Source organism: Rhinatrema bivittatum, chromosome 2, assembly GCF_901001135.1.
Source record: "Rhinatrema bivittatum chromosome 2, aRhiBiv1.1, whole genome shotgun sequence".
In the NCBI taxonomy this organism is placed as follows: domain Eukaryota; kingdom Metazoa; phylum Chordata; class Amphibia; order Gymnophiona; family Rhinatrematidae; genus Rhinatrema; species Rhinatrema bivittatum.
Window position 1 is genome coordinate 727,593,039 of NC_042616.1, and position 26,112 is coordinate 727,619,150.

General features: G+C 45.7%; 1 protein-coding gene across 1 annotated transcript in view; it reads left to right on the forward strand.

The window, feature by feature from the left end:
• Positions 1–26,112, forward strand: part of LOC115085620 (regulating synaptic membrane exocytosis protein 2-like) — a 914,496-nt gene that overhangs the window by 93,972 nt on the left and 794,412 nt on the right. Inside the window, exon 7 of the mRNA XM_029591858.1 lies at positions 20,495–20,625. Within this exon, the coding sequence (XP_029447718.1) occupies positions 20,495–20,625 (131 nt within the window). The remainder of the gene's footprint in view (positions 1–20,494; positions 20,626–26,112) is intronic.

Here is a 26,112-nt window from a genome sequence, read left to right on the forward strand (position 1 = left end):
CGCTAAAAAAAAACTCCACCCGACCCTTTAAATCGACCCCCCTTAGCCTCCCCCACCCTCCTGACCCCCCCCCCCAAAACCTTTTAACATTACCTGGTGGTCCAGGGGGGCCTCGGGGGACGATTTCCCTTTCCCAGGCATCAGCTGCGCTAAAAAAAAATGGTGCCGATGCCCCTTTGCCCTTACCATGTGACAGGGTATCCGTGCCATTGGCCGGCCCCTGTCACATGGTAGGAGCACTGGATGGCCGGCGCCATCTTTAAAGATGGCGCCGGCCATCTTTACTCATCAGCCCCTATTATACTATACTCTGGTGACATCTTTAGCGGCCCAATTGCATGCACAGGGGCCGCTATCGCCCGTGCGATGCGTCCGTCTTTGCGGGCAGCTGGAGGCAGGGGAGCCGCGGTCGTCTTCGCCGATGTCCGTCTCCGGAGGGGGGCTGCAAAAAAAGTAAGTCGCTTCGTTGCTTTACACTGCCAGTCCTCTCTCCCCTCCTCCCGAAGCAAGGCTGCTTTTCGTGCCTTGCTTCGGGAGGAGGGGAGGGAGGACTGGCAATCCCGAGCGTAGGATTGCCCGTCCTCTCTCCCCTCTCTCTCTTGCTATTTTTTTTTTTCGCTTTTTCGATTTTTTCCGCTTTTGTTGCTTGCTTCGGGAGGAGGGGAGAGAGGACTGGCAATCCCGAGCGTCGGAGAACCGTCCACTTCCTGGTACCTGTCATTTCAAATGTCATCTGAAATGACATTTGAAATGACAGATACCAGCGTGTCCGTGAAGCGTTAGGCCAGCACACCCAGGATACTGTATAGCGCTCTATACAGTAAAATGGGTTGCGCGGGCCTAATGCTTCACGGACGCTTCTTAGACGCAGCTTGCATTTGCAAGCTATTTACATACAGTATCGAGCGGTAGGTGAGCTGGACTGTGCGTGCGGCAACCGCGGGTGCGCCCGGCACTAACGCAGCTCTTCCTACCGCTCCTTACTATATCGGCCCGAATGTGGCACAGTCAAGAATATCAGAGGAGGTCTCAAGGAAATCAAACAAATCAGGAAATCCAGAAGCTACTTGATTATTAAGATCTTGAGAAGAAACAGAAGGAAGAAAAATCATTTTAATTATTGACAGAAGACTATCAGTTGGAAATTTCAAAACCTCAAGAAGATATTTTTTAAAGGTAACATCAAGTATTTCCCCAATGACTTTAGGGAAATTCAAGAAACATAGGTTCAAGTGCCTGGTTTGATTTTCTAATTGTTCAATCCTTCTAGATAGTGCATTACGGCCTTTAATAAAGGTGGACTGAAAACCTTGAATAGTCGATTCCATCTGTGAGGTTTTCTGAGAGAGAACAGCAAGCTGATTATCATAAGAAATCCCCCATCTGATCCAATTGAGAAGAAAAAGAATCCATCTTTAAAGGACAGGCATTTAAGGACACTCCAAAACTCACCATGAGTTCCCAAAGAGAATCCAGAGTCATGAATGCAGGTTGACTAACCATTACAGGATAGCTCATTGAAGAAGGGGTTTCCTGAGTCGAATCTGTGGAGGGCACCACCACAGCTGTGTCCACCTTGGCTGAGACTGGAGCATTCAAGGAACGCCAAACCCACTCTAGAGACTCACCCCAATTCATTACAGGCTGCAGATCTACATTCTGTGAGACCGGCTCCGGCATCGCACCGGTCCCCTCTGGAGTAGTTGCACTGAAAGCGTCATCATCAGGCATTATCATGCTGGTAGGGAAGAAAGCCACTGCACCAGTGGAAGCCATTGATCCAGCAGGCTTAAGGAAGCCTTTGCTGTAGACATCCGCAGTGCTCCCTCACCGTGGGTGGTATCAGACTCCTTGGCTCCTTCGGACAAAGTCGACTGGATGGCAAAAGAAGTGCTTAGCTGCTGGCTCATAGGGAAGGATTTTGGATGATAAACCCTCACCCTACCTTTCCTCTTAGAAAGCATTGAGACAGGTAAAAACTGAATAACAATGCAAGGAAGACACCAGGAATAGAGCAGAGCAGCCAACCTTCACTTCTAGCATGCCACCATCTTGGCTTCCCTCGATTTTAAATTTTTTTGCGCAGAATTCACTCAGGAGTTGTGGTTGCTTGATCACCCCAATATTGAATGAATTTTTTCTCTGTATCCAGGGAGGGGTATTTTGTGATGAGTTTAGCACCCTCAATCATTTTGAAAAAGAAGGCCCATGCGGACATCCATGTGCGCGCAGTTTTCGGCACATGCACATGGACGTGGCTATTTTATAACATGCATGTATCAACGCACGCATGTTATAAAATACGATAACTGCATGCACATGTGCGCCAGATTTTAATATCCACGTGCTCACATGTGGGCGGCTGGCCCCTCGCCCGCATTTGGGGGGAATTTTGTAAAGTACATGCGGCAACGTGATCAGGCCTTTGTCCAATTCCCTCTCAGTCCGCATGGGCCTTCAAAAATCGACCCCAATATGCGGAGGAAAATAGCGCCAATTTTAGCGCAGATCTTATTACATCGGCCCCTATGCATGTATGTGCTGAGTTATGCACACTATTGAAAATTACCCTCTTTACCTTTTTGTTTCTCCACTAAATGTACCCCAAGTTAATGCCCTTGATTTTAGAGCCCACTCCAATGAAAGAGCAGACTGGGAGGGAACTTTCCTCTACTACTACCTAACCTTCCTCCCTTTTCCCCTCTCCTCCCTGACCCCTAACCCCTACCTAGCTACTCAAATATTTTTTGTTTTCTACCTTCCTGCTCCTTTGGAGCAGAAGTAACTTTGGCTCACGCCGGCCGGCTGCCGGCGCATGTTTCCTTGCAACAGGGCCAAATGGCCGCTGTCCCAGTCGGCTCCCACCCCACCCCACCCCTCCCCTCCCCACCCAGACTCCACCTCCCAGGCCTGCCCCTTTTCATTGGCCTGGCACTTCTGCACATACCGGGGTTATGCATGTGGCTGGGCCGTTTCTAAAATGTGATCGGCGTGCGCATGGCCTGGGCAATTGGATAACCCCCAGATATTATGCGCCCAATGCTTTGAAAATTTGGGAAATTAATTTTACGCACACAACAAAAGCAGGTGCCTCTGTAGGATGTAATAAGCTGATGGCATGCAAATGAGATACATGCAAAAAGACACGCAGAAATCCTAATATATGTGTCAATACTTGCATAAAAGCCCAGATGCAGAAAGCCATGGGAAAACAGGCACTAAAATAGTTGCTCATGGAAAAATGTAACTGGCTTATTTCTAATGATTTCAAATTACTACTGTTACTACTATTTTTACCTCCTACCAGACCTTTTATTAAAAAATAAATTGTTTAACCTCCTACCATTTTAGAGGTTCACCAAATCTAGGCATAGGGATAGTAGCTAAATTTAATCTAGCAATCCATACACCTAAGTTTGGACAGCTGAGGTATGTGGATAAAGCTGAAAATCAGCACTAGCTGCCTGATTCTGTCCTTTTTTTTACTATTCCCAGGGCCTCAGTTTTTGAGCAGCTACATTTACCAACTCAGACCATCTCAGTTTTCAAAGGTGCCAGTTTAGCTGCCAAAAGAGTCTCCCAAGAGGCTACTGAAGTGCACAGAACTCCACACATTATTTTAGTTTTAGCGAGAGATATTTTACTACAGAGATACATAAACCCAGTAGCAAAATAGCACATAAGGTTTTCCTATGGAAGATTTTGCAAAAGCTTTAACTAGACCTTTTGTTGGAAGAGAAAGGAGAAAGGGGAAATATGACAGTAACATTTAACAGCCTTCAATAAAGTACAAGAAGGAAATAATTTCCATAAAAATATAAATTCAAGGATAAGGGATCATGATAGAGGAGATACTCACTGTAAGGGTGATAACTAACTACAATAGTCTACCAGCAGAGGTAGGAGTACCAAAACCCTGACAGAATGTAAGCATGGTTAGTCGGTGGTAAGATCAGGATGGTAGGTGGTAGGATAAAACAAAAGGGACTCTTGACGTTGGACTAGCTATGGAAACATACAGATATACCCAGAAGAGGAAGGGCCAAAAAGGGGAGCTGACAAAGTCAGCTTCCACAGAGCATCAGGTAAGTTACATCAAGCCCTCATAAAAAGCAGACAAGGTTAATCAACTTGCAGCAACAGGATGGCTTTGGTATGTTGTCAGATGTAATCAGTGGGTGGAAGCAAATGACCTTGCCTAGCAAGTTGGCTGATTTGGCTATATTTCCTAGCTAGTGTCAGAAAGGAGAAATATTGATAGTCATGATCAGAGTTAAAGCAGTATAGGCCATGCAGCTTGTTTGACTGACAGCTGAGAAGTATCACTGGAGCCGGCGTTATGAACAGGCAAAACAGGCATCTGATCTTCGTATCTGGGAACTGCTGTATACTACTCCAGGCCCTCCTCTTCAGACTGCATGCAGGGAACAGGAGGAAAGGGCAAGAAAAGGGAGCAGATCCATTATTTTCTGCTCTGATGCCAGCTTCAGCTTTACCTCTCCATTCCTATATCAGCAGGCAGCATGTGGTGAAAAACAGAAACGGAGGAGCTGGATCAGACGTAGCTCAGATTGCAGCTGCCAGTGATCCCTGAATTTGGAACTCAGCTGATGGAAGGGTAGGGGAGGAGATAAGAGACACCATGAAGCACAGATCAGGGAGCCTTGAATGATTTAATTAGGGGGGGAGATGGAGTAGTGGAGTCAGGGAGGGGTGAAGGGAAAGAGTGCTCTGGTTATGCCTGGGGAAGAGTGTTAGATTATCCCTGTAATGGGGTGGGGGGGGGGGGTGTGAGAGAGAGTGTTTGTATGAGAGTATGTGGATAAGCAGGGGCAGAGAAAGAAGAGTGGGGTGGGAGTTGATGGGCTTAGAAAAGAGAAAGCTGATATGCATTCTACCCCTTCCCCCTTCCTGCTAAAATGAAGAGCAATATCAAGGTGATCACAACTCAAAGGTTTCCAGGTTTGCTGAACCCATCTCAGGTGCTAGCCAAGAACTTGAAGCATGCCAGCAGGGATCTATATAGCACTGTGCCCTTCCTCTGCCCAGCCTATAGCACTAATGGAAATAAATTAGCATGGGTCTATGAGCAGGCATGCAACCCCACCTCCTGCCATACAGATATCCTTAGTAACAAAAAAATCTTGTGAAGAATTGGTGGAGGTCACTAAAGGTCTGTGAGCATACACCACCTTATAGGCACTGCAGTATCTCCTTTGCATTATTTCCACAGGCTGGGCAGAGGAGAGGAGAGGAGAGAAGAGAACTAGGGTTGGGTATGCAAAAGGGGAGGGTTTGGGCAGACTTTTCTCTTTCTGTCCTCTCCCCTCCCCCACTCTCCAGTGTCCAGGTCCCCTCACCATCTCGTTCCAAGAGTGTCTATGGGCAGCAAATTCCCAAATCCTGTCTTGAATATTTTTAGCTAGAGCAGTGTAGGGAGGAGAAACTAGTCAAACTAAATGACAATACATCTACTGTTACTATGTAATTATGCTATGAATATTGAATGTCATTAGGAAAAAAAATGTAATTTATAGAAAACTGACAGTTTTTCAAAGCTGAACTAACTAAAAATAATTTTAAAATTATATTGCAAAATTGAATATTTAATGAATTGGCAGAAGAAAATGCCATTTCTTAATGATGATGTTTGTCAATTCACTTGTAGCGTTGCCTTTTCTCTTTCAGTCATCAGTAGTTTGGTCAACAACAGCAATCAGATAACTGCTAAATTTGCAATACACTATTATGACTATTACATATATCTTTTCAAGTTGTGATTCATTTGATTTGGAAGTAGAAATAAGAAAAGAAGGAAATCAAACTAGATTGGAAAGGTATCCTCCTTAGAGTGCACAGAATGTCCAAAGGCATTCTTTACTTTGAGTGTGAGTGGGGCCGATGTGGCAAAACAGGAGCTAGTTATGAGTGCGGGTTTTAATCACCACGCGCAGCTAAAGCTGGCTCCTCCACGAGATGTGTGTTGGATGTGCCCAATAAATATGCTGGAGCCACTAGATTAGGGTACAAACTCAGGTGAAATATGGCACAATACTTTCTTCCCAGCACCACTGAATTTCTCTCTTGTTATTTATTTATTTATTTATTTAAGAGTATTTATATACCGCTTTTTAAAATAAAATTTTATCAAAACGGTTTACAACAAGTTAAAATAAAGTGAAATAAAATATAAATAAAATAAAAATAATAAAAGTACATAAATTTAGCTAAATAGCTAGATAATTGCTAGCTTAAAACAAAAGTATTAATTAAAAAATAATAATAATAATAATAAAAGTAATGTGCCATGGGTAAACAGAATAGGGAGGGTAAAAGGTGAAGAGGGGGGAAGGGGAGGTGATAAAATTGTCGGATTGAGATATCCTAAGAAGAAAGCAGGTAGGATGATTAAGCGGAAAATGAGGTAATATGTGTCAGGTGGGTGGAGTTGAGGAGATGAGAACTTCATTTTTGATGGGGGGGATGCTTAGATGGAGTATTAAATGCATGTTGAAAAAAGAATGTTTTTAAAGCTTTTTTGAAATGATGAGGATTTGTTATTAACCGGAGATGGTTGGGTAAAGAGTTCCAAAGAGACGGTCCTGCTACTGAAAATGCTCTCTTTCCGGTAATGTCTAATCTAGCCTGTCGTGGTGATGGAATGTCAGGAGATTTTGAGTAAGTGATCTTAAATGTCGGGTGGGTTTGTAAATGCGGAGTAAGGTGCATAGCCAGGTGGAAGAAGAATTATAGATTAGGCTGTGAATAATTGAGAGTACTTTGTATTGTATCCTGTATTTTATGGGTAACCAATGAAGAGATTGTAAGGTAGGAGTTATATGATTGCGAGCGGAGATACCGGATAATAAGCGAGCTGCACTGTTTTGAACTAATTGTAGTGGGTTAGTGGGTTACAGTAGTGGGTTACAGTTCTTGCCCTCTATAACAAGTGTCTCTATTTCCAAGACAAGGGAAACATCCACCCTCTATGGCTTGGCTAAGTGGAGATCCCTGGTGGGTAAGGGATCCTTTAGTTGGGCAGGAAAAACCCCTTCCAAAGATGGTAAAGAGGTAAAATTACTATCTCTGCCCAGAGAGTCAAAAACCTCTCTGTCCCTAGGGTGAAGATCTTCAGTACTCTCTTTATTTCTGATGTATCCCTGATGGGAGGGATCCACTCTAGAACAAGCAGCTCTGGTTCTTCCTTCTAATAGGCAGGAAGAGGGCAGCCAAAACTTCCTCCCAGATCGTCTTAAAGCCATTTCTTCTTCCTTAAAAGCACGGTAAACACCAGAACATCCTGGCACTGGTTCACCATCCACCTCTTGTCTCACCGAGGTGCAGAAAGGCAGGACTTCCCTAGCCTGGGACTCCCAGAGGGAGGCTGCCCCATGCCTTCTCCCCAAGCAGAGTCCAAGGGCCTCACTAGGCTTCTTACAAATAAAAAGTCTCTCCCTGAGCAATCAATGGAAGAGAACCCATTCCTTTTAAGAACTCCTCACAGCCCACCCATATTCTCACACTGAGAACACCACTGTTTTGCTTTACATACAGTGAGCCTCTGGGTGAGTACTCAGGCATGCTGAAAAAAATAAATGTTTCAAAAGGGAAATAAAAAAATACATTTTAAAAGGAACATGCATGCGCCCATAAACGTTCATATTAGGCATGCAAGCAAATATATATTGTGCGTGATCCCTACCATGCGCGGAGCCTTTACGAGAGAGAGAGAATCTGACACTATATGTCTCACCCTGTAAAAGGGGCACTAGGTGGGTTTTGGGGGAGAGGGGGTGGTGTTACAAAGGTCTATAGACCCTTGTGCCTTAGGTAGACCAATGTAACACCACCTCCCCAAAGCTAAAATTGTGCTTTTAATACTCATAAGCTGGCATTTAGCCAAAATAACTATACATTCCCTGTATGTACCTGGATCAGTCCAGACAGTGGGTTATATCCCCCGACCAGCAGATGGAGTCAGATCAGAGTTTGAGAGCGTCAGCATATAGAGTAGTGCACCCTCTGCTGGAGCTCAGTATTCTTCTGACTCCAGCAGATGAGAGTGGGGGGATCCACTAGCTCCCCCAGATTCACAGGGTTTCTTCATTTTTGGTTATTTCTTTCTTTTTCTCCACAGTATTTCCCTGTCTTATGTTTCTCTTCATTTTGGATCCTTAAAAAAAAAAAAAAAAAAAGACTTTTCAATTTTTGAGGAGGCGTGTGTCTGTGGCTCTGCCTTCTCTATTCTGTACTCCTTTCCTCTTCCGTTGGGGTAAGTAGAAGTTTTTTGAGTTTCTTTCTCCACAGGTTTGCTTCTTTTTGGTGGTGCCCCGTGGATGCCGGTGGTTCCGGCCGCTCCACGCGTCGTTTGTGGGTCCCGCGGTTCGCAAGCTCCGCCCGCGGGTGTGTGCTCAACTGAAACGGGGGTTTTCCCCCGCAGTTCCTGGACCCCCTTCGGAGGGTTGTTAGGGCCATTCCAGGCCCCCCCCGCGGCACTAGCTCGTTTTTGCCCCCCCCCCCCCCCGAGGCTTTTTTCCCAGTGCTGACATGCTGCGGTCCTCTAGGTGTGAGGCCTGCGGCGAACCGGGGAATCAATTTCTGAGGGAGGGGCTTTGTGAGCAGTGCTTCCCCGATGGGGAAGGCACCCTGCAGTCCTCCGGTGCGATTTCGGACCTGCCTCCTCCTCAGCCCGGGCGGCGCGGGCCGGCCACGACGCCGCCTTTGGCGGGAATGGCGGCCATTTTAGGGGGACAGCGTGAGACGGACTCGCTCCCAGATGCAGACAGGATTGGTTGCACTGGCTCTCAACAGGCTTTGCCCCCGGCGGGGGGTTTGCCTGACCGGGGCTCCCAGGACGGTCCCCCCCCAGGGATTCCAATCAGCTCCCCGTTTTTCTCACCTGATTTTATTCTGGCAATGCACATGGCTTATTTGCAGGGTATGAGAGCGCAGGCGCCGAATCCCCTGGGGGCCCCTCCCCCCAAGGTTCCTAAACTTGCTGTTGGTCTCACCGCCTCGCCCGTTATGCCTGGATCCCTGCCGGGTCCCTCTCCCGTGCCACCCCGGCGTACCACGGGGGCGGCTTCGCCGGTGAGAGACGACTCCCCGGAACCCCCGGAGGCGCATCCGGATGGACATACGGAGGGCGACGACCCTCTAGCCCTACGGATTTTTCAAAAAGAAGAGCTGGATGAACTCATCCACTATATTATTCAGGAGCTGGACCTCGACCCACCTCCAGATCCGCCGATCCCTGTGGCTCCTGCCGTCGCCACCTCTTCTCGCAAAGGGGATCCAGTACTTGCCACCCTCCGTCCTAGGGCAAGGGCTTTCCCTATCCATGAGTCCTTCCTACAGCTTCTCACCAGGGAGTGGGACACTCCCGAGGCGTCCTTGAAAGTCACACGCGCCATGGAAAAGCTATACCCGCTCCCTGAGGATTTTTTGGATCTTATCAAGGTGCCCAAGGTGGATTCAGCGGTGTCGGCAGTGACCAAGAGGACGACCATCCCGGTCACGGGTGGAACGGCCCTGCGGGATACGCAGGACTGTAAACTAGAAACCTTCCTCAAGAGGGTCTTCGAAGTCTCCGCCCTAGGTATGCGGGCCGTGATGTGCAGTTCGCTCGCGCAAAGGGCCAGCTTACTCTGGGTACAGCAGCTTCTCACCTCTCAGGAGTTGCCCCCCGAAGAGGCCGACCAGGCGGACCGTCTGGAATCTGCCATAGCATACGGGGCGGACGCCTTGTATGACCTCTTTCGCGTAATGGCGCGGTCCATGGTTTCGGTTGTAGCAGCCCGACGGCTCTTGTGGCTTCGCAACTGGGCGGCGGATGCTTCCTCCAAGTCGAGCCTTGGCTCCCTCCCCTTTCGGGGGAAGTTTTTATTTGGAGAGGACCTGGATCAGATCATCAAGTCACTGGGGGAAAATTCGGTGCATCGGCTGCTGGAGGATAGACAGCGTTCCTTCAGGTCATTTTCTTCCGGTAGGGCCAGGGCACAGCGACGTTATAGGTCTTACCGGCAGTCCGGTTCCCAGACACAGCCGACAAGATCCCAGCCTTGGTCTCGTTCCTTTCGTGGGCAGAGGCCCGCGAGAGAGGGTCCAGGGCAGGGAAATCCGCCCACAAAGTCCTCCCAATGATGCCAAAGGAGCCCACTTCTCACCTCCCCAGATCGGAGGCCGCCTCATGGACTTCTACGAGGAGTGGGCAGTTATCTCCACGGACCAGTGGGTGCTGGACACCATAATAGACGGTTACGCCTTGGAGTTTGTCCGCCCCCCGAGGGACCGGTTCATCTTCTACCCGTGCGGTTCGGATCTCAAGAGGATAGTGGTTCAACAAACACTAGACCGACTGCAGGAAATAGGGGCCATCATTCCTGTCCCCTTCGACGTGGGCTTGGGCCACTATTCCATTTACTTCATCGTTCCCAAAAAGGACGGTTCCTTTCGGCCCATCCTGGACTTGAAGGAGGTAAACAAGGCCCTCAGGGTCAGCCGGTTCTGCATGGAGACTCTTCGATCAGTGATTGCCACAGTGCACAAGGGAGAATTCCTCACTTCACTGGATCTCTCGGAAGCATACTTGCACATTCCCATCCTGCCGGCTCACCGGCGGTATCTTCGCTTCAAGATTCTCGGTCAACACTTTCAGTTCAAGGCGCTTCCCTTCGGTTTGGCGACTGCACCTCGGACCTTCACAAAGATCATGGTAGTGGTGGCGGCGGCCCTCCGCAAGGAGGGTATCCTAGTACATCCGTACCTAGACGACTGGCTGATTCGAGCGAAGTCCTTCTCACACGGTCAGACCTCAATTGCCAGAGTAGTACAATTCCTACGCTCTCTGGGCTGGGTGGTGAACCTTCCAAAGAGTTCCCTTGTGCCCTCGCAACACCTGGATTTCTTAGGAGCGAGCTTCGATACCCGGCGGGGTATGGTGTTCCTGCACCAGGACAAGGCGCAAGCCCTGAGGGAGCACGTGTCTCGGTTTTCGGCTTTGGAAGAACCAACCGCCTGGAATTATCTGAGGCTCCTGGGAGTAATGCCCTCCACCATCGACATGGTACTCTGGGCGTTTGCACACCTGTGTCCACTGCAGGCGTCCCTGCTATCCCGTTGAAAACCAGTCTCCCAGGAGTATCAGGTGATCCTGCCGCTTCCACCATTAGCCAGGAAAAGCCTGGATTGGTGGCTTGTCCCCTCGCATCTGGCTTGGGGAGTCTCGCTCGAAGTTCCCAATTGGGTGGTGGTGACCACCGATGCCAGCCTCGCGGGATGGGGCGCCGTCTGTGAAAGAAGCGCCACGCAGGGGACTTGGACGCCAGAGGAGGCAAAGTGGCCGATCAATCGCCTGGAAACAAGAGCCGTGCGTTTCGCTCTCCAGTGTTTCCTTCCCCTGGTGCGACACAGAGAGGTGAGGATCCTCTTGGACAACGCCACCACCGTGGCCTACATCAATCGTCAAGGGGGGACAAGAAGCAAGCATGTCTCCCTCGAGTCAACTCCCCTGATGGAGTGGGCGGAGAGCAATCTCGTCCGGATAGCGGCCTCTCACATCGCCGGGGTGGACAATTTTCAGGCGGACTTCCTGAGTCGTCAACAGTTAGACCCCGGCGAGTGGGCTGTCTCCGACGAGGCAATGCATCTCATCGTCCGTCATTGGGGGACTCCACGCCTCGATCTAATGGCGACCTTTCTCAACGCCAAGGCTCCACGCTTCTTCAGCCGCAGAAGAGAGCGCGGCGCGGAGGGGGTGGATGCCCTCGCCCTTCCGTGACCGTCGGATCAACTGCTCTATGTGTTTCCTCCTTGGCCTCTGGTCGGCAAGGTTCTCCGCAGGTTGGAACATCATCGAGGGACTGTAATTCTCGTCGCCCCGGAATGGCCCCGTCGGCCATGGTTCGCAGATATACTTCAGATGATGGTGGACGGCCCACTTCGCCTGTCCCATCTTCCTCATCTTCTACGTCAGGGGCCGGTATTTTTCGAGCAGGCAGAACTCTTCTGTCTTGTGGCCTGGCTTTTGAACGGCGCCGTCTCCACCACAGAGGCTACCCGGAGACAGTGATCTCAACGATGCTTCGTTCCCGCAAGCCTTCGACCTCCGTCGCTTACGTTCGAGTTTGGAAGGTCTTCGAAGCCTGGTGCTCCGACCGCGGGGTCCAAACCATGGAGGTGACTGTCCAGCTGATCCTTCATTTCCTACAGGATGGTCTGGATAAGGGTCTCACCTATAATTCGCTCCGGGTTCAGGTGGCGGCCTTGAATGTCTTGGTACAGAAGGACTGCTCTCTACCCCTTCAGCCGTATGTCGCACGTTTTCTGAAGGGTGCCAAACACCTACGGCCACCGGTCAGGGATCCTTTCCCTTCTTGGAGCCTCAACTTGGTGCTGCGAACGCTGTCGGGCCCTCCTTTTGAACCCCTGAGGGGGTCCTCCCTCAAGGACCTGACCCTCAAGACGGTTTTCCTGGTAGCCATCTCTTCTGCTCGCCGGATCTGAGCTCCAAGCCTTGTCCTGCCGGGACCCTTATCTGCGTTTCTCCGACTCCGGGGTTTCCCTTCGTACGGTGCCATCCTTCCTACCAAAGGTGGTCTCGGCCTTCCACGTCAATCAAACGGTGGAGCTTCCAGCGTTCGCTCGAGAGGAACCCCGGTCTCTCCGGCTCCTGGACGTCAAGCGTGTGCTGCTCCGTTACCTGGAGGTTACCAATGACTTCCGGGTATCCGATCATTTGTTTGTCCTCTGGTCAGGACCGAGGAGAGGTTCTCAGGCATCCAAGATGACTATTGCGCGCTGGATAAAGGACGCCATCTCATCGGCTTACATTGCAGTGGGGCGGGTGCCGCCTCGCAGCGTGTCGGCTCATTCCACGCGATGCCAAGCGGCGTCCTGGGCGGAATCTCGCTCCGTTTCCCTCCAGGAAATCTGCCATGTGGCGACGTGGAAGTCGTTGCACACTTTTTCCAGACATTACAGACTACACCTGGCGCCTCAGTACACGGGTTCTTTTGGCGATCAAGTTCTCCGAGCAGGTCTCTCAGGACCCCACCCGGTTTAGGGAAGCTTGGGTACATCCCACTGTCTGGACTGATTCAGGTACGTACAGGGAAAAGAAAATTATTCCTTACCTGCTAATTTTCGTTCCTGTAGTACCATGGATCAGTCCAGACGCCCGCCACTAGGGGTTTCATTAGGTCCTGCTCGGATTCTTCCAGGTAACTTTCATTCTGTTTGTCTCTGATTATTGTTACTGTTGACTGTTGGTGGTCCCGTTAACCGTTTGTTTACTTATATCTTTCTCTGTTCCTTTTTGGGGACGGATCTGGATCCAAAATGTTGTGTTTTGCTTTTGGGCTTTGCTATGCGTAATACTGAGCTCCAGCAGAGGGTGCACTACTCTATATGCTGACGCTCTCAAACTCTGTTCTGACTCCATCTGCTGGTCGGGGGATATAACCCACTGTCTGGACTGATCCATGGTACTACAGGAATGAAAATTAGCAGGTAAGGAATAATTTTCTTTTATCTGCCTAAATGCCTTTGAATATCAGCCTCTCCATATATTGTTTAAACATTTCTAACTGAAAAAATTATTTCCCAGCTCTCCTTCTTGGGGCACATACAAAGGGGTTGATGCAATACAGTGTGCTCACACGAGCGCACTGTTTAACCCGTTGTCGGACGTGGGTTAAATAGGCGCTAATCCACCCCCTAATGCAATAGGGGGATTAGCGCCTATTTAACGCATGTCCGACATAGAGTGAATGAGTTAGCGCTCATCGCATGCAAATGCAATTGAATGAGGCTATTACTCATTCACTCCACATTCAAAAAAATAAATGTGTGTCTCAGAGCAGGCATTAATAGCTGAGCGCACGTAGAAGAACTACAGAAAAGCAGAAAAAACTGCTTTTCGATAATTCTTCAATAAAAAAAAATAAATAAATACCTCGGCAGACTGCCGAGTTATAAAGACTGACACCGGTAAACCCGGTGTCAGTTTTCATAACCGGCAGCCACCGCGGGGTCGCGTTAGCAAGGAGGCGCTAAGGTCAACCCTAGCGCCTCCTTGCTAGTGCGACCCACTAATTTGCATATTGCATGGTGCCCCCCCTTGTGGGCGCCAAGCGTGTACTAAGAATGCGGGTGCTGAAAAGTCAGTGCCCACTTTCCGCAAAATTTATTGCATTGGCCCCAAAGAAAGTTCCTGGTCTTTAACTGCCATCCTTGAGTATAGTTTAAAACCCTGGTCCCCCAAATGGCAGTATTAATGATGCAAGTTTGGGCCATTAAAAGTTTGACTTGAATTTTCTGTTGGTTTAGATTGATACCTTTTGCTTGTAGCCCAGTATTAGAAGTTTTCAATTGAGAGTTAAATTTTCACAGATGGAATGGTGTAGTACTATGGTGTACTGAAGTGAAGGTGAGACCCTCACTTACAGAAATAACATACATTATCAAATATACTATAGCAAAATGTATATAAGCTGAGAAAAACATTGAGCATAATGCAAAACTGAGCACTGCACTGTATAAACCATTGAATGATTTCCAAAGAAGATACGTAGTACTGCCATGTGGATATCAATATCATGCTAGGCTTATTTGTGACTGCTGGAAAAAATGGTTGCATTGATGTACATTTCTGTACATAGACACGCTTGCACTGTTCCTAAAGATTTAGCTTTAGCTGTACTCATCTTCCTATTTTATATTTGAATACTGGCAGCACAACAGTGTTCATAAGTGAAAAATGACCATTTTGTATGCATTGGGAGAATACATTTATAACAATCTGTGTAAATTTTGCATTGCCAAAGTGCATTAGTTACACCAATTTTCAAAGTATGCACCACATTCACTTTCAAATGCACACAACTTGTGCAAGTTATTGTATGCATATTCTTTTTAAAATCAAAGGGGCAGATTTTGAAAGGGGTATGTGCATATGCCCCATGCTCTCCCTGCATGCACCGAGTAGCCGGACCGGCGCGCACAAGTAAGGCAGGCGTAACTTTCGCGATAAAGGTGTGGGGGGGGGGGAATTAGTTAGAGCCGGGGGGGCGGGTTAGTTAGGGGAAGGGAGGGGAAGGTGCGGGGGTGGTGGAAGGAAAGTTCCCTCCGAGGCCGCTCCAATTTTGGAGCGGCCTCGGAGGGAACAGAGGCAGGCTGCGCGGCTCAGCGCGCGCAGGCTGCCGATTTTACGCAGCCTTGCGCGCGCCGACCCCGGATTTTAAAAGATATGCGCAGCTACATGCGTATCTATTAAAATCCAGCGTACTTTTGTTTGTGCCTGGTGCATGAACAAAAGTACGCGTGGGCGTACTATTATAAAATCTACCCCAAAGTATGCGTGTAAACCTTAACTTCACCTGAACTCCAACCTCAGGCCTCCTATTTGTTGTATGCATAAAATCTGGCTACTCACATAATTTTTATGTACACAACCCCTACCCAATTTTATAACAAGCCATTTAAGCAAATAGACCCAAGTTTTATGCATGTAAATGGCTCTGGAAATTACCCATTAAATTGCAGCATATGTTGTACTTCAGTTTCTCAAAATATACTTTTATAGATCATCTGATTTATGTTTTTAACATATTTTCTAGACCTCCTTATTTTTGCACTGTAATGACCCAGTTTTCATTTCTCACTGCAGTATTTTAATTACAAGATATGTTTTAAATTAAAGCAATCTTTCATTTTCTCCAATAGGCTTGATGTCTTTTACAAGGTTTTCTGGACAGTATTACAAAAATGTATTCATTTTAGGTGTGCATCAGTGGAGTATACTATGTTTTAAGGTTATAGTGTGTGTCTTTGTTTTTTACTTTTTGTGTTCTTTGAGTTCTATTGTGTTGTCTTTTTTGGTTTTGTTTTATTGCTTTTTTTCTTTGTTTAATTTTGCTTACCAGAGCCAAAGCCTTAGTAGAAGAACACCGCCTTTTGTTCCTAGGGTTCAGGTAAAGGCCTCATCTGCCTGACAGAAACTAAAGTTGTGTTTAATTTTGGTTTTGGAAAATGCACAGTAGGAAAACGTCCCATTTGGTCCGTTTTCCTTTTTTTTTTTTAGTGTGTTGCTTTAAATCATATTAACAAGTTTCATGCCATTGGGTGGATAGCTTGTAAAGTTCTGCATGGGGGGGAGGGTTAGTAACAATATATTACAATTTAAAGAGACAATTATTTTCCAGTTCCTCAGATTTATATTTAAAGTCCCACATGTTTCAGAAGTGATAATGACTATATTTGCTATATATATAAATTCATATTTCTAAAGTTTTCAAATTTCTTTAGAAATCTTTGGGTAGTTTCATTTAAAGCACTGGGGTTTCCTATGGACCTCTACTGCAATATAGTTGCAGTCTGCACATATATTTGGTCTTGATTTCCTAAGGCTTTGCTAGCCCATTCTTTCAGGCCGATACTGTAAAGTGTGCTCAGCTGAGCACACTGTTTAACACGCTTTTGGTTGCGCGTCCACAACACCTTATACAATAAGGGGTTTAGTGTGTCCATACCGCGTGGCCAAACTCCACCGAAATGCATGTTGATGAAGCTATTAGTAATTAATCCCAGATACCAAAAAAATTGTTCACCAAATCCAAACATTTTACGCTCAGAAATTAGAGCTTTCTCAAGGGCAGATGCTAATTTCTAAGCATCCCAAAAAATTGTACAGAAAAGCAGAATATACTGCTTTTTTTGTACATCCTCTGACTTAATCTCCTAACAATATTAAGTCAGAGGAACCAAAAAGGTTAAAAAAAAAATTCCCCAAAAAATGTGCCAGCGGGTTAGGTTAGGAAAATGGACGCTCAGTTTTATGAGCATCCATTTTCCTAACCCATGATGTCAGCGGGTTCAAAAAATGCACACTTTCCAAACCCGCTGACATCCACATCTCCTGGGTTTCTGCTGTTAAAGACGTGCTATTATCCCTAGTGCCTCCTTTTTAGCGCAACCCCTCATTTAAATACAGTATTGCATGCCCAGGAGAGGTGGCTGGGCGTGTGTTGGGAAAGTGGGTGCCCAACACCGAGTGCCCGTTTTCCTATGCACCTTACAGTATCGGCCTGTTTGTCAATTAGAAGAAAAGAATAGTGAATTAGGTACAATGCTAAAGAATTTGATGGATTTATCCAAGGTTGATGTCTCTTTAAATCTTTCATCACCATTCCTTAACACTTATATCCCTTTCTTTGCATTTTCCAGTTGACACTGTTTCCCTAAGTGGGATGATTGGCAAATACATTTGTACCTTGTCTAAAAAGGATTTGCATGCTTTTTATGTGTCTTATCTTACCTTATAAACTTAGTGTGCTGGGCACTCTAAATGTAATCTCGGTTAAAATAAAATTATTTTATCTTTATTGCACTCTTGAACATTTTTATCTTTAAAATCAAATTTAGGTACAAATTATTTGCCTTTTTCATTAGGAAACCTTTATTGTAGAATAACCCATAAGTAGGTTTATCTAGTGCTTAGCCTTCTTTGCTGCATGTTTTCGCAAGTTTTTTTGTATGCAGAATATTTCCTGCCTTCATAAAGATGAATTTTTGACTAAAAGTGTCAATATTTGTGCAAGAAACTTACAAATGCATTTCCTGGTGCTCAAGCTGTGCTGTGGGATGGACAGAAAATTTACACAACAAAGGTCAGAGTAAACTAAATGAAAATACCCAAGAGTTTTGTCTCTGACATCGTACTGGTAAATATACTGACAAATGATAAAACTATTTAGGGCATTACTCAAAAAGTGGCATTTGATTTAAATGTCTGCTTTAAATATGTAAGACAATTGATGAGAGAAAAAGGAAAACATTTCAAACATGTCTTTAAGGAAAATTGCACAGTACACTTTAGTCATGTTCATTAAATTTCTTTCCAAAGTCTCAGGCAGGTTGCTAATGGTGACAGTTTATGCTTCAAAACAAAAATAAGAAAAAAAAAAATCCCAAATGCAGGATAAAAAAATATGCAATGTTGGAATGTCAGTTTTCTTTTTGTTCAGCAGTATATTAAAATATAATCATTATGCTTTAATACTTTTCAGTTGAGATGACCAAATATTTTTCCAAAGTTGAGAGCCAGCTTAAATCATGTGGTTTTGATGAAGTTTTGGTTTAAGGTGGAGAACTAGAGTTTATGAGCTAATAATTCTTAAGGTTATTTACACTTATTTACAAAGATCACTGATAAGTGTCTGGTAAAAGATCAGTTTTGCTATTTTAGTATTTTTATCCATTGTTGACCTCTGTAATTCAGGCACAGAAAATGTAAATTGTTTGAATGCTCAATTGCCTCTGATTAGCTTTCCAAATTTTAAATGTTTCTTATTGATACTGTAGTGGTTAGCATAGTGGGTACAAAATCAGGTTAGGGAACACTATTTTCCCCACTGATTAGTAATTTACTGCTAATTAAGTCCTTCTTTGTGGCCAAGGCTGAGTTTCAGCAGTTTTGTCCACAAAAGCTGTCTAGTTTTCCACAGAGCCTAAATTAGATTCCTATGCTGGTGGTTGTTTTATATAGATAGCACTTCTATCTCATTAACTTGGAGAACAGAAAATTGCACTTCACATGCCTAAACCAATTTACTCATCCAGGTATGCACAGACAACAGTGGTGTCCACAGGAGAGGTGGAGTCACTAAAAAAGGGTAATACTCTCAGATTTGCACATTTAAACATCCTTACAACTTGTTGCTTCTTAAGGGTAATAGACATATTTCTTTGACTCTGTGATTTGCTACCAGAAATTGTCAGATTGTAAGCTATGATGGTTTATTCTCCAGTTGTTGATATATTTCTATGCACAATTTTTTGTCAAAAGGTGACCTACAATCTTTGATTGTATGTACATTTTACAATCAGTGGTATTTCTTTTGCTAAAAACACAAGGGTAATCTCTTGATTTACTTTTGCACATCTTGTGGTTGGCCAGGTCATGGTATTGCCCTTTTCATCTTAACTTGTATCTTGCTGCTTATTGTATTTACTCCTTTGTAGTTCAGGTTTTTTTTTACCAGTACAGTTGGGTGTTCTGGACCTCTCTTGACACACTGTGTTTGTTTACTGTCATTTTGGATAGTGTAAAATTTACATCAGGCTAAAAATATCTATGAACACTTTTTTCATTCATACATTTGTTGAGGTACTCTTTTTTTAAATCAAGGTATAATAAAATGCAGGTAGAGTCAAATATACATATTAAATCCTGAGAGATAGAGAATACTTTGTAGCAGGGATGACACTGTAGAAGGGCTGCAGACTTTATATCTGCACACATTGGGAGTCATTTTCAAAAGGATTTATGTGCTTAAAACTGGTTTTATATGCGTAACTGCATCTTAAGGGCCTGATTTTCAAAAGCATTTATACATTTAAACTGGGTTTTACCTGTGTAAATGCAATTTACCTGTGAAAGTGGGGTTTTGAAAATTGCTGTAATTCCTTTTGAAAATTACCCCATGGTGATAATTGTCAGAAGATATCAGGTTATCTTAATGGATTGGCATGAGCATGAGAACTTAACACATCTTATAATATACATGCATTAAATAGCATGATCATTTGCTCTTAATGTTAAAATGACTGGAGTACATAGTTATAATTGATTTAGTACAAAGTGTTTGGCTCTGCTGAATTCAAGTATAATGTGAAAAGGTTGAAGGATGAAGCCTTTCTGATGAATTCTTTGTGTCTCCTTTGAGGAATACATATTTAGGAATGCATAAACAAATTAGCTGCCATATTTCCTTTTTCCAATACTTTTGGGTAGAAGAAAACACAATGTATTGGTTTTGGGGAACTTCTATCCACAGAAACAATTCAGAGAACTAAATGTGAGCAACCATTTAGCCAAGACTTCCATGTCCTCAATTTGCCTTGTTAAGAGAAGCAAATATAGTGTAAAGTTGTGCTTTACCTTGCATTATATCTTAGTAATATTGAGCCACACTTTCCATAAACTAATATTTATATTCCAAATGGTTCATCACATAAAGCTTACTGAATGCTGTACATGATTTCTGGAAATGAAAAAACTCCTACTAGAAAAGCAAAAACTGCAAAATTAATCTGTACAGTGAAAGCTAGATTAACTCAGACTTAGGTTTAAAATGGTGGAGCTTATTCTTCATTATAAAAACACATCACCTGCTACAGGGTGTATATTCAGTCATCTGAAAACACTTTCTGGTTCAAAAGAACTCTTCGTCCATACCTCTTCATTTATGTTAAAATGTTTTTTTGTTTGCTAAACCAAGATATTGGTCTGAGTACTTTCATTATGGTATATTTATTTTTTACTACAGACTATATTCTTCCAAAATAAATCTCATATATTCTCTGTGCTCTAGAAATCAGTGAAGTGTGTGAGATCTGAAGGATTAAAAAAGCAAAACACTTTTGTGTTCAGAGTATTAGTAGTTTACCTTACGTTAAAGAAATGAAGTAACTAATGAATACTTTTGCTTTCCAGATAAAACTCTGGTATGACAAGGTTGGTCATCAGTTGATAGTAACAATACTTGCAGCAAAGGATCTTCCATCAAGGGAAGATGGGAGACCAAGAAATCCTTATGTTAAAATTTACTTTCTTCCTGATAGAAGGTAGGATAAAAAAATTTAAAAACCCTGATAAATATTAAACACAAATATTTGAATGTATTAGGAACCAAAGAAGAGATATCATACCAAATGATGTCAAAGGCTACAAACCTTTTAATAACTAATATTGGGGCCTATGCACTAAAGTCGTTTAGCAGAAGTATGTGGTATGCACATTAAACCAATCCTGGAAGATGTTAAGTTATAGAGAGCAAGTAGAAAGATCATGTACTCATTATTTAGCTGTCACTTGCTAAGGCTTAAAATTTACACTTGCCTCAGATCAAGTTAAAGTTTAGCCAGTGAGACCTGATATTCAGTTCTACCTGGCAAAAATTAGCCGGATAAGTATAGTCAGTAAAATAACATCCTTAAAGTTACCAGGATAGCATTGTTATGGCCACTGGCCACGGCGGTCCACGACTGGGGCCGGTCACTCACCTGCGGCGTCGGGTTCCCCTTGGAACACCTGCGGGAGCCAGCAGCTGCCACTCATGTCTTCTTCACGGCTGTGGCCGCTTCCAAGATGGTCGCCTGTTCCTCCTTGCTGACTCTGCCCCCGCCGGGTCTCCTAGAGCCATGTGCGCGGCTGCTAGGGTAATTTAAAGGGACCATTACAGGAAATGGTCATGGCTCCTCTCTAGGACTCCTTCCTGGTCTCCTGTATTTAAGGCAAGGTCTGCTCCTCAGACCTTGCCTTGGTATCTTGCCTCTTGGTCCTGTGAGTTCCTGTGCCTCGAGTTCTTGGTCCGCTGCCTGTTCGTCTGGTTCCTGTTCTTCTTGGTCCTAGTTCCTGATTCTCCTCTCATTGGACGGATTCCTCTGGCTTCGACCCCTGGACTGGCTTCCGACCATTCTTCTGGCTTAGACTCTTGGACCAGCTTCCGACCATCCTCCGGATATCTACACTTGAAGTGACTTTGACCTGCTGGAGGCACCAGCTATCTGGATTACACGACCTGCAGGAGGCGCCTGCATCCAGATCTTCGGTCTCCAGGGAGTCTCCTAAGTCCCAGCAGCCGGGTTCCTATGGGCTCCTCCTGGGGGAATCGTGAGCCTCCAGGGTGAAGTCTTCATTTCACGTCTACATCATCAGGCCTTGCCTTCCGACGGTAGGGACCTAAGAGGGTTTACTCTCCTAGGTATCGCTAACTCTACCTCGGACCTAGGGTCCACTGCCAGATCAGTAACAGTATACTAAGGCCATGGATCTGGTAGAGGCCTTTGATCTGCAAGCCATTCCAGGTTTCGCCCAAAAGATGATGGAGCAACAGCGGATATCGGAGTCCTTGGCATTTTCCATAGGTCGACTCCATGCTCGCTTAGATGCAGTGGTTGCAGCTCAAGCCAGTCCTCCACCAGCATTGACAGCATCAGTAATACAGACATACCCTCGTCCTGTAATTCCACTACCTGCTCCGCCACGTTACTTCGGCGAACCTCGTCTGTGTCTGGGGTTTCTCGACAAATGCAACATGCACTTCCGTCTTCAAGCTAACCTCTTTCCAGATGATTTGATGAAGACAACTTACATCTTGTCCCATTTAGAAGGCAAGGCATTGGCTTGGGCCTCTCCGCTGTGGCAGAGTTCAGATCCAGTCCTATAGGAATTTCCTCATTTTTTGGAGTTATTCAGAACTGTGTTTGAGGAACCCGGTAAAGAGGTAGCTGCAGGGGCCAATCTGCTACATATCCTTCAAGGAGGACTTACTCTCACCGACTACATGATTGAATTCAGAACTTTAGCCTCTGAACTCCATTGGGAGGAATGCGCTCTTTGGACCATCTTTCTTGAAGGACTGTCAGATAAGATTAAGGACGAGCTGGCAGCTCGGGAACCTCCTTCTTCATTGAACTCCCTCATTGAACTAGCGACCAAGATGAACTGCCATCTGCAAGAAAGGGCTCGAGAGGCTCTGGGTTCGAGAAGGCATATGACAGCTCCTTGTCCTCCACACTCCTCTTCTTCTTCAGTTCTCTGCACTTCATCAATCTCTGAAGGAACTACAGAATAACCTATGCAGTTAGGATGTGGTCCTCTCTCCCAGAGGAACGACAAAGGCGTCGCAAGGCCGACCTTTGCCTATATTGTGGAAGTTCGGGTCATTTCATTGCTGTCTGTCCTTTACGTTCTGGGAAATTACAAAGTTTAGGGACCACCGGGGGAATAACCCTAGGTATAACTTCACCAGCCCCTCCACTCTCCTTGTCTGTTACCTTTTGCCTCGGAGGTCAGAAATTCATCATGCTGGTTCTAGTAGATTCTGGGGCCAGAGAAAATTTCATCTTGCAAGATATTGTGAAACAACTGCTCATTCCTATCCATCCGTGCCTGAGACCACTGACTATCTCCTCTATCCACGGAGACCCCTTGCCAGGGAGAATTACACACCAAATGGTTCCTCTGCATTGCTTCATTGCATCTAACCACACAGAACAAATTTCTCTTTATGTCATCCAGAAAGCCATCCACCCAGTCGTTCTCGGTATTTCCTGGTTGCAATGCCATAACCCCCAGTTCGACTGGACATCTTTAAAATTAACTCATTGGGGTTCTGCATGTCACGAAACCTGCCTTAAGGGAACTGCCTCTTCCTGTAGCTATTTGTGTACCTCTGTCCTGGAGGGATTGCCGGCTTGCTACAATCAGTTTGCGGATGTATTTTCCAAGAAAGCTGCTGATGTTCTGCCTCCGCATCGAGAATTTAACTGTGCCATTAATTTAGTCCCTGGAATCACTTTGCTTCGTGGAAGAGTTTATCCCTTATCCGTCCCAGAGACTCAGGCTATGACTGAATATATTCAGGACAATCTCAAGAAGGGGTTTATCAGACCGTCCAAGTCCCCAGCTGGGGCTGGTTTTTTCTTTGTTGGGAAAAAGGATGGGACTTTGCGACCCTGTATCAATTTTCGGGGGCTTAATGCTATTACTATTAAGGACTGCTATCCACTGCCATTAATAGCCAAACTCTTTGACCGCTTACAAGGAGCCAGGGTGTTCTCAAAATTAGACCTACGAGGAGCATACAATTTGATCAGGATATGAGAGGGCAATGAGTGGAAGACAGCTTTTAATACCAGGGACGGCCATTATGAATATCTCGTCATGCCGTTCGGTCTAACTAATGCTCCTGCAATCTTCCAGCACTTTATTAATGAAATATTTCGAGACTTGCTCTATGTATGCATGGTAGTCTACTTGGACGACAAATTGATTTTTCTCCCAGGATCTACAGATGCATCGACAACATGTTTTATAGGTTTTGCAATGCTTAAGAGAGAATAGACTTTTTGCCAAATTTGAAAAATGCGTCTCTGAAAAAGAATCTCTAATCTTCTTGGGTACATTATTTCCAATCTTGGCTTTCAAATGGATCCCCCCAAGTTAAAATGTATCCAAGAATGGCCTCAGCCTACTGGGTTACCTACGCTCCAGCGCTTTTTGGGTTTTGCCAACTACTATCGTAGTTTTATCCGGAACTTTTCCAAACCGGCTGCTCCCCTCACTACTCTAACTCGTAAGGGGGCAGACATCAAGGTGTGGCCTGTTGAAGCGGAAGAAGCCTTCTGGGACCTAAAGAAGTCCTTCCTGCAGAAACCTTGCCTTGGGCATCCGGATCCTAGATGTCCATTTACGGTAGAAGTAGATGCCTCTGCTGTTGGAGTAGGAGAAGTGCTCAGCTAAAATGACGCATCTGGAACATCTCACCCATGCTCCTATTTTTTTAGGAAATTCTCTCCGGCTGAACATAGTTACTCTATTGGTGACAAGGAGTTCCTAGCCATTAAGCTTGTGCTAGAAGAATGGTGTCAGTGGCTTGAGGGAGCACAGCATCGTATAACCATTTTCACTGACCATAAGAACTTGATATATCTCCAAGAGGCCCAACGTCTTAACCCGCGCCAAGCTTGATGGGCGCTCTTCTTCTTACGTTTTAATTTCGAACTCCACTATTGACCCGCTAGTAAGAACATTAAGGCAGATGCCCTGTCCCACTCTTTCTCTGCAGAAGACTCGGATGAACCCATTCAGCATATCATCAACCCGGCTCGTGTCATCATCTCTGCTACCTTTACGGTACCAACGGGGAAAACGGTGGTGCCTAAGATGCTCCATAGCAAGGTGCTAGCCTGGGCACATGACTCCCAGTTGGCTGGACATCCAGGACGTGACCGGACTCTGAATCTTCTTAGGCAATATTATTGGTGGCCTGAGATTCGCAAGGATATTCGAGCGCATGTCGATTCTTGCCCAAGCTGCGCCCAACATAAAATTCCAACAGGAAAATCTTGGGGTCTCTTACAACCGCTTCCTACGTCCATGAAGCCATGGACTCACATTTCCACAGACTTCATCCTCTGAGGGCAATACAGTAATATGGGTAGTAGTGGACTGATTCTCTAAAATGGCCCATTTCACCCTGCTTCCCTCCCTCCCATCTGCTCCTCGCCTGTCCCAACTATTCATGTCTCATATTTTCCGCCTCCATGGACTGCCACAGCACATCGCAACTGATCGCGGACCTCAATTCACGGCCCGATATTGGTCCAACCTCTCAAGATGTTTCGTATTTCTCTGGACTTTACCACGGCATTCCATCCACAAGCCAACAGTCAAGCTGAACGGACTAATCATACCTTGAAACAATTTCTACGCTTATATGTTAATTGGGCAGCACTTCTTCCTTGGGCCGAGTTTTCTCATAACTCTCATGCCAGTACTTCGACTGGGGCTTCTCTGTTTCAAATTGTTTTTGGTCGACAACCCAGGCCACCTTTACTCCTGCCATTGCCTGTTCCCTCACCAGCAGCACAGCTAATGGCAACACAATTGAAAGACTCTGGGTGTATACTCAGCAAATGCTACTACGGGCGGCTCGCATCGCAAAACAATTTGCAGACAAACACCGAAGACCAGCTACTCATTTCCATCCAGGAGAAAAGGTGTGGCTTAGCACCAGGCATATTCATCTACAGGTTCCATCCATGCGACTTTCTCCTTGCTACATAGGTCCCTTCCCGGTGCTGCGGCAACTGGGTCCCGTGACCTATCAACTTTGTCTGCCTGCCACATTAAGAATCCACAATTCTTTCCACGTGTCTCTTTTGAAGCCCTTAGTTCTTACTTGGCCTACTCGGAAGGTCCCTAAGCTTCGCAACCCACAGCGGAGGAAGACCCTATATACCAGGTTCGTGAAGTTCTTGATGTCCGGAGACAAGACAGGAAGTGGGAGTATCTCCTAGTTTGGGAGGGATTGGGCCTGAGGAGAATTTCTGGGAGCCTGCCAAGAACATTCTAGATAAGAACCTCATATACAACTTTCACATAGATCACCCAGGAAAGCCCAATCCTTCTAGGGGGAGGCCTAAAGGAGGGGGTACTGTTATGGCCACCGGCTGCAGTGGTCTGCGACCGGGGCCAGTCACTCATCCGCAGTGTCGGGCTCCCCTTGGGACACCCGCGGGAGCCGGCAGCCACCACTGATGTTT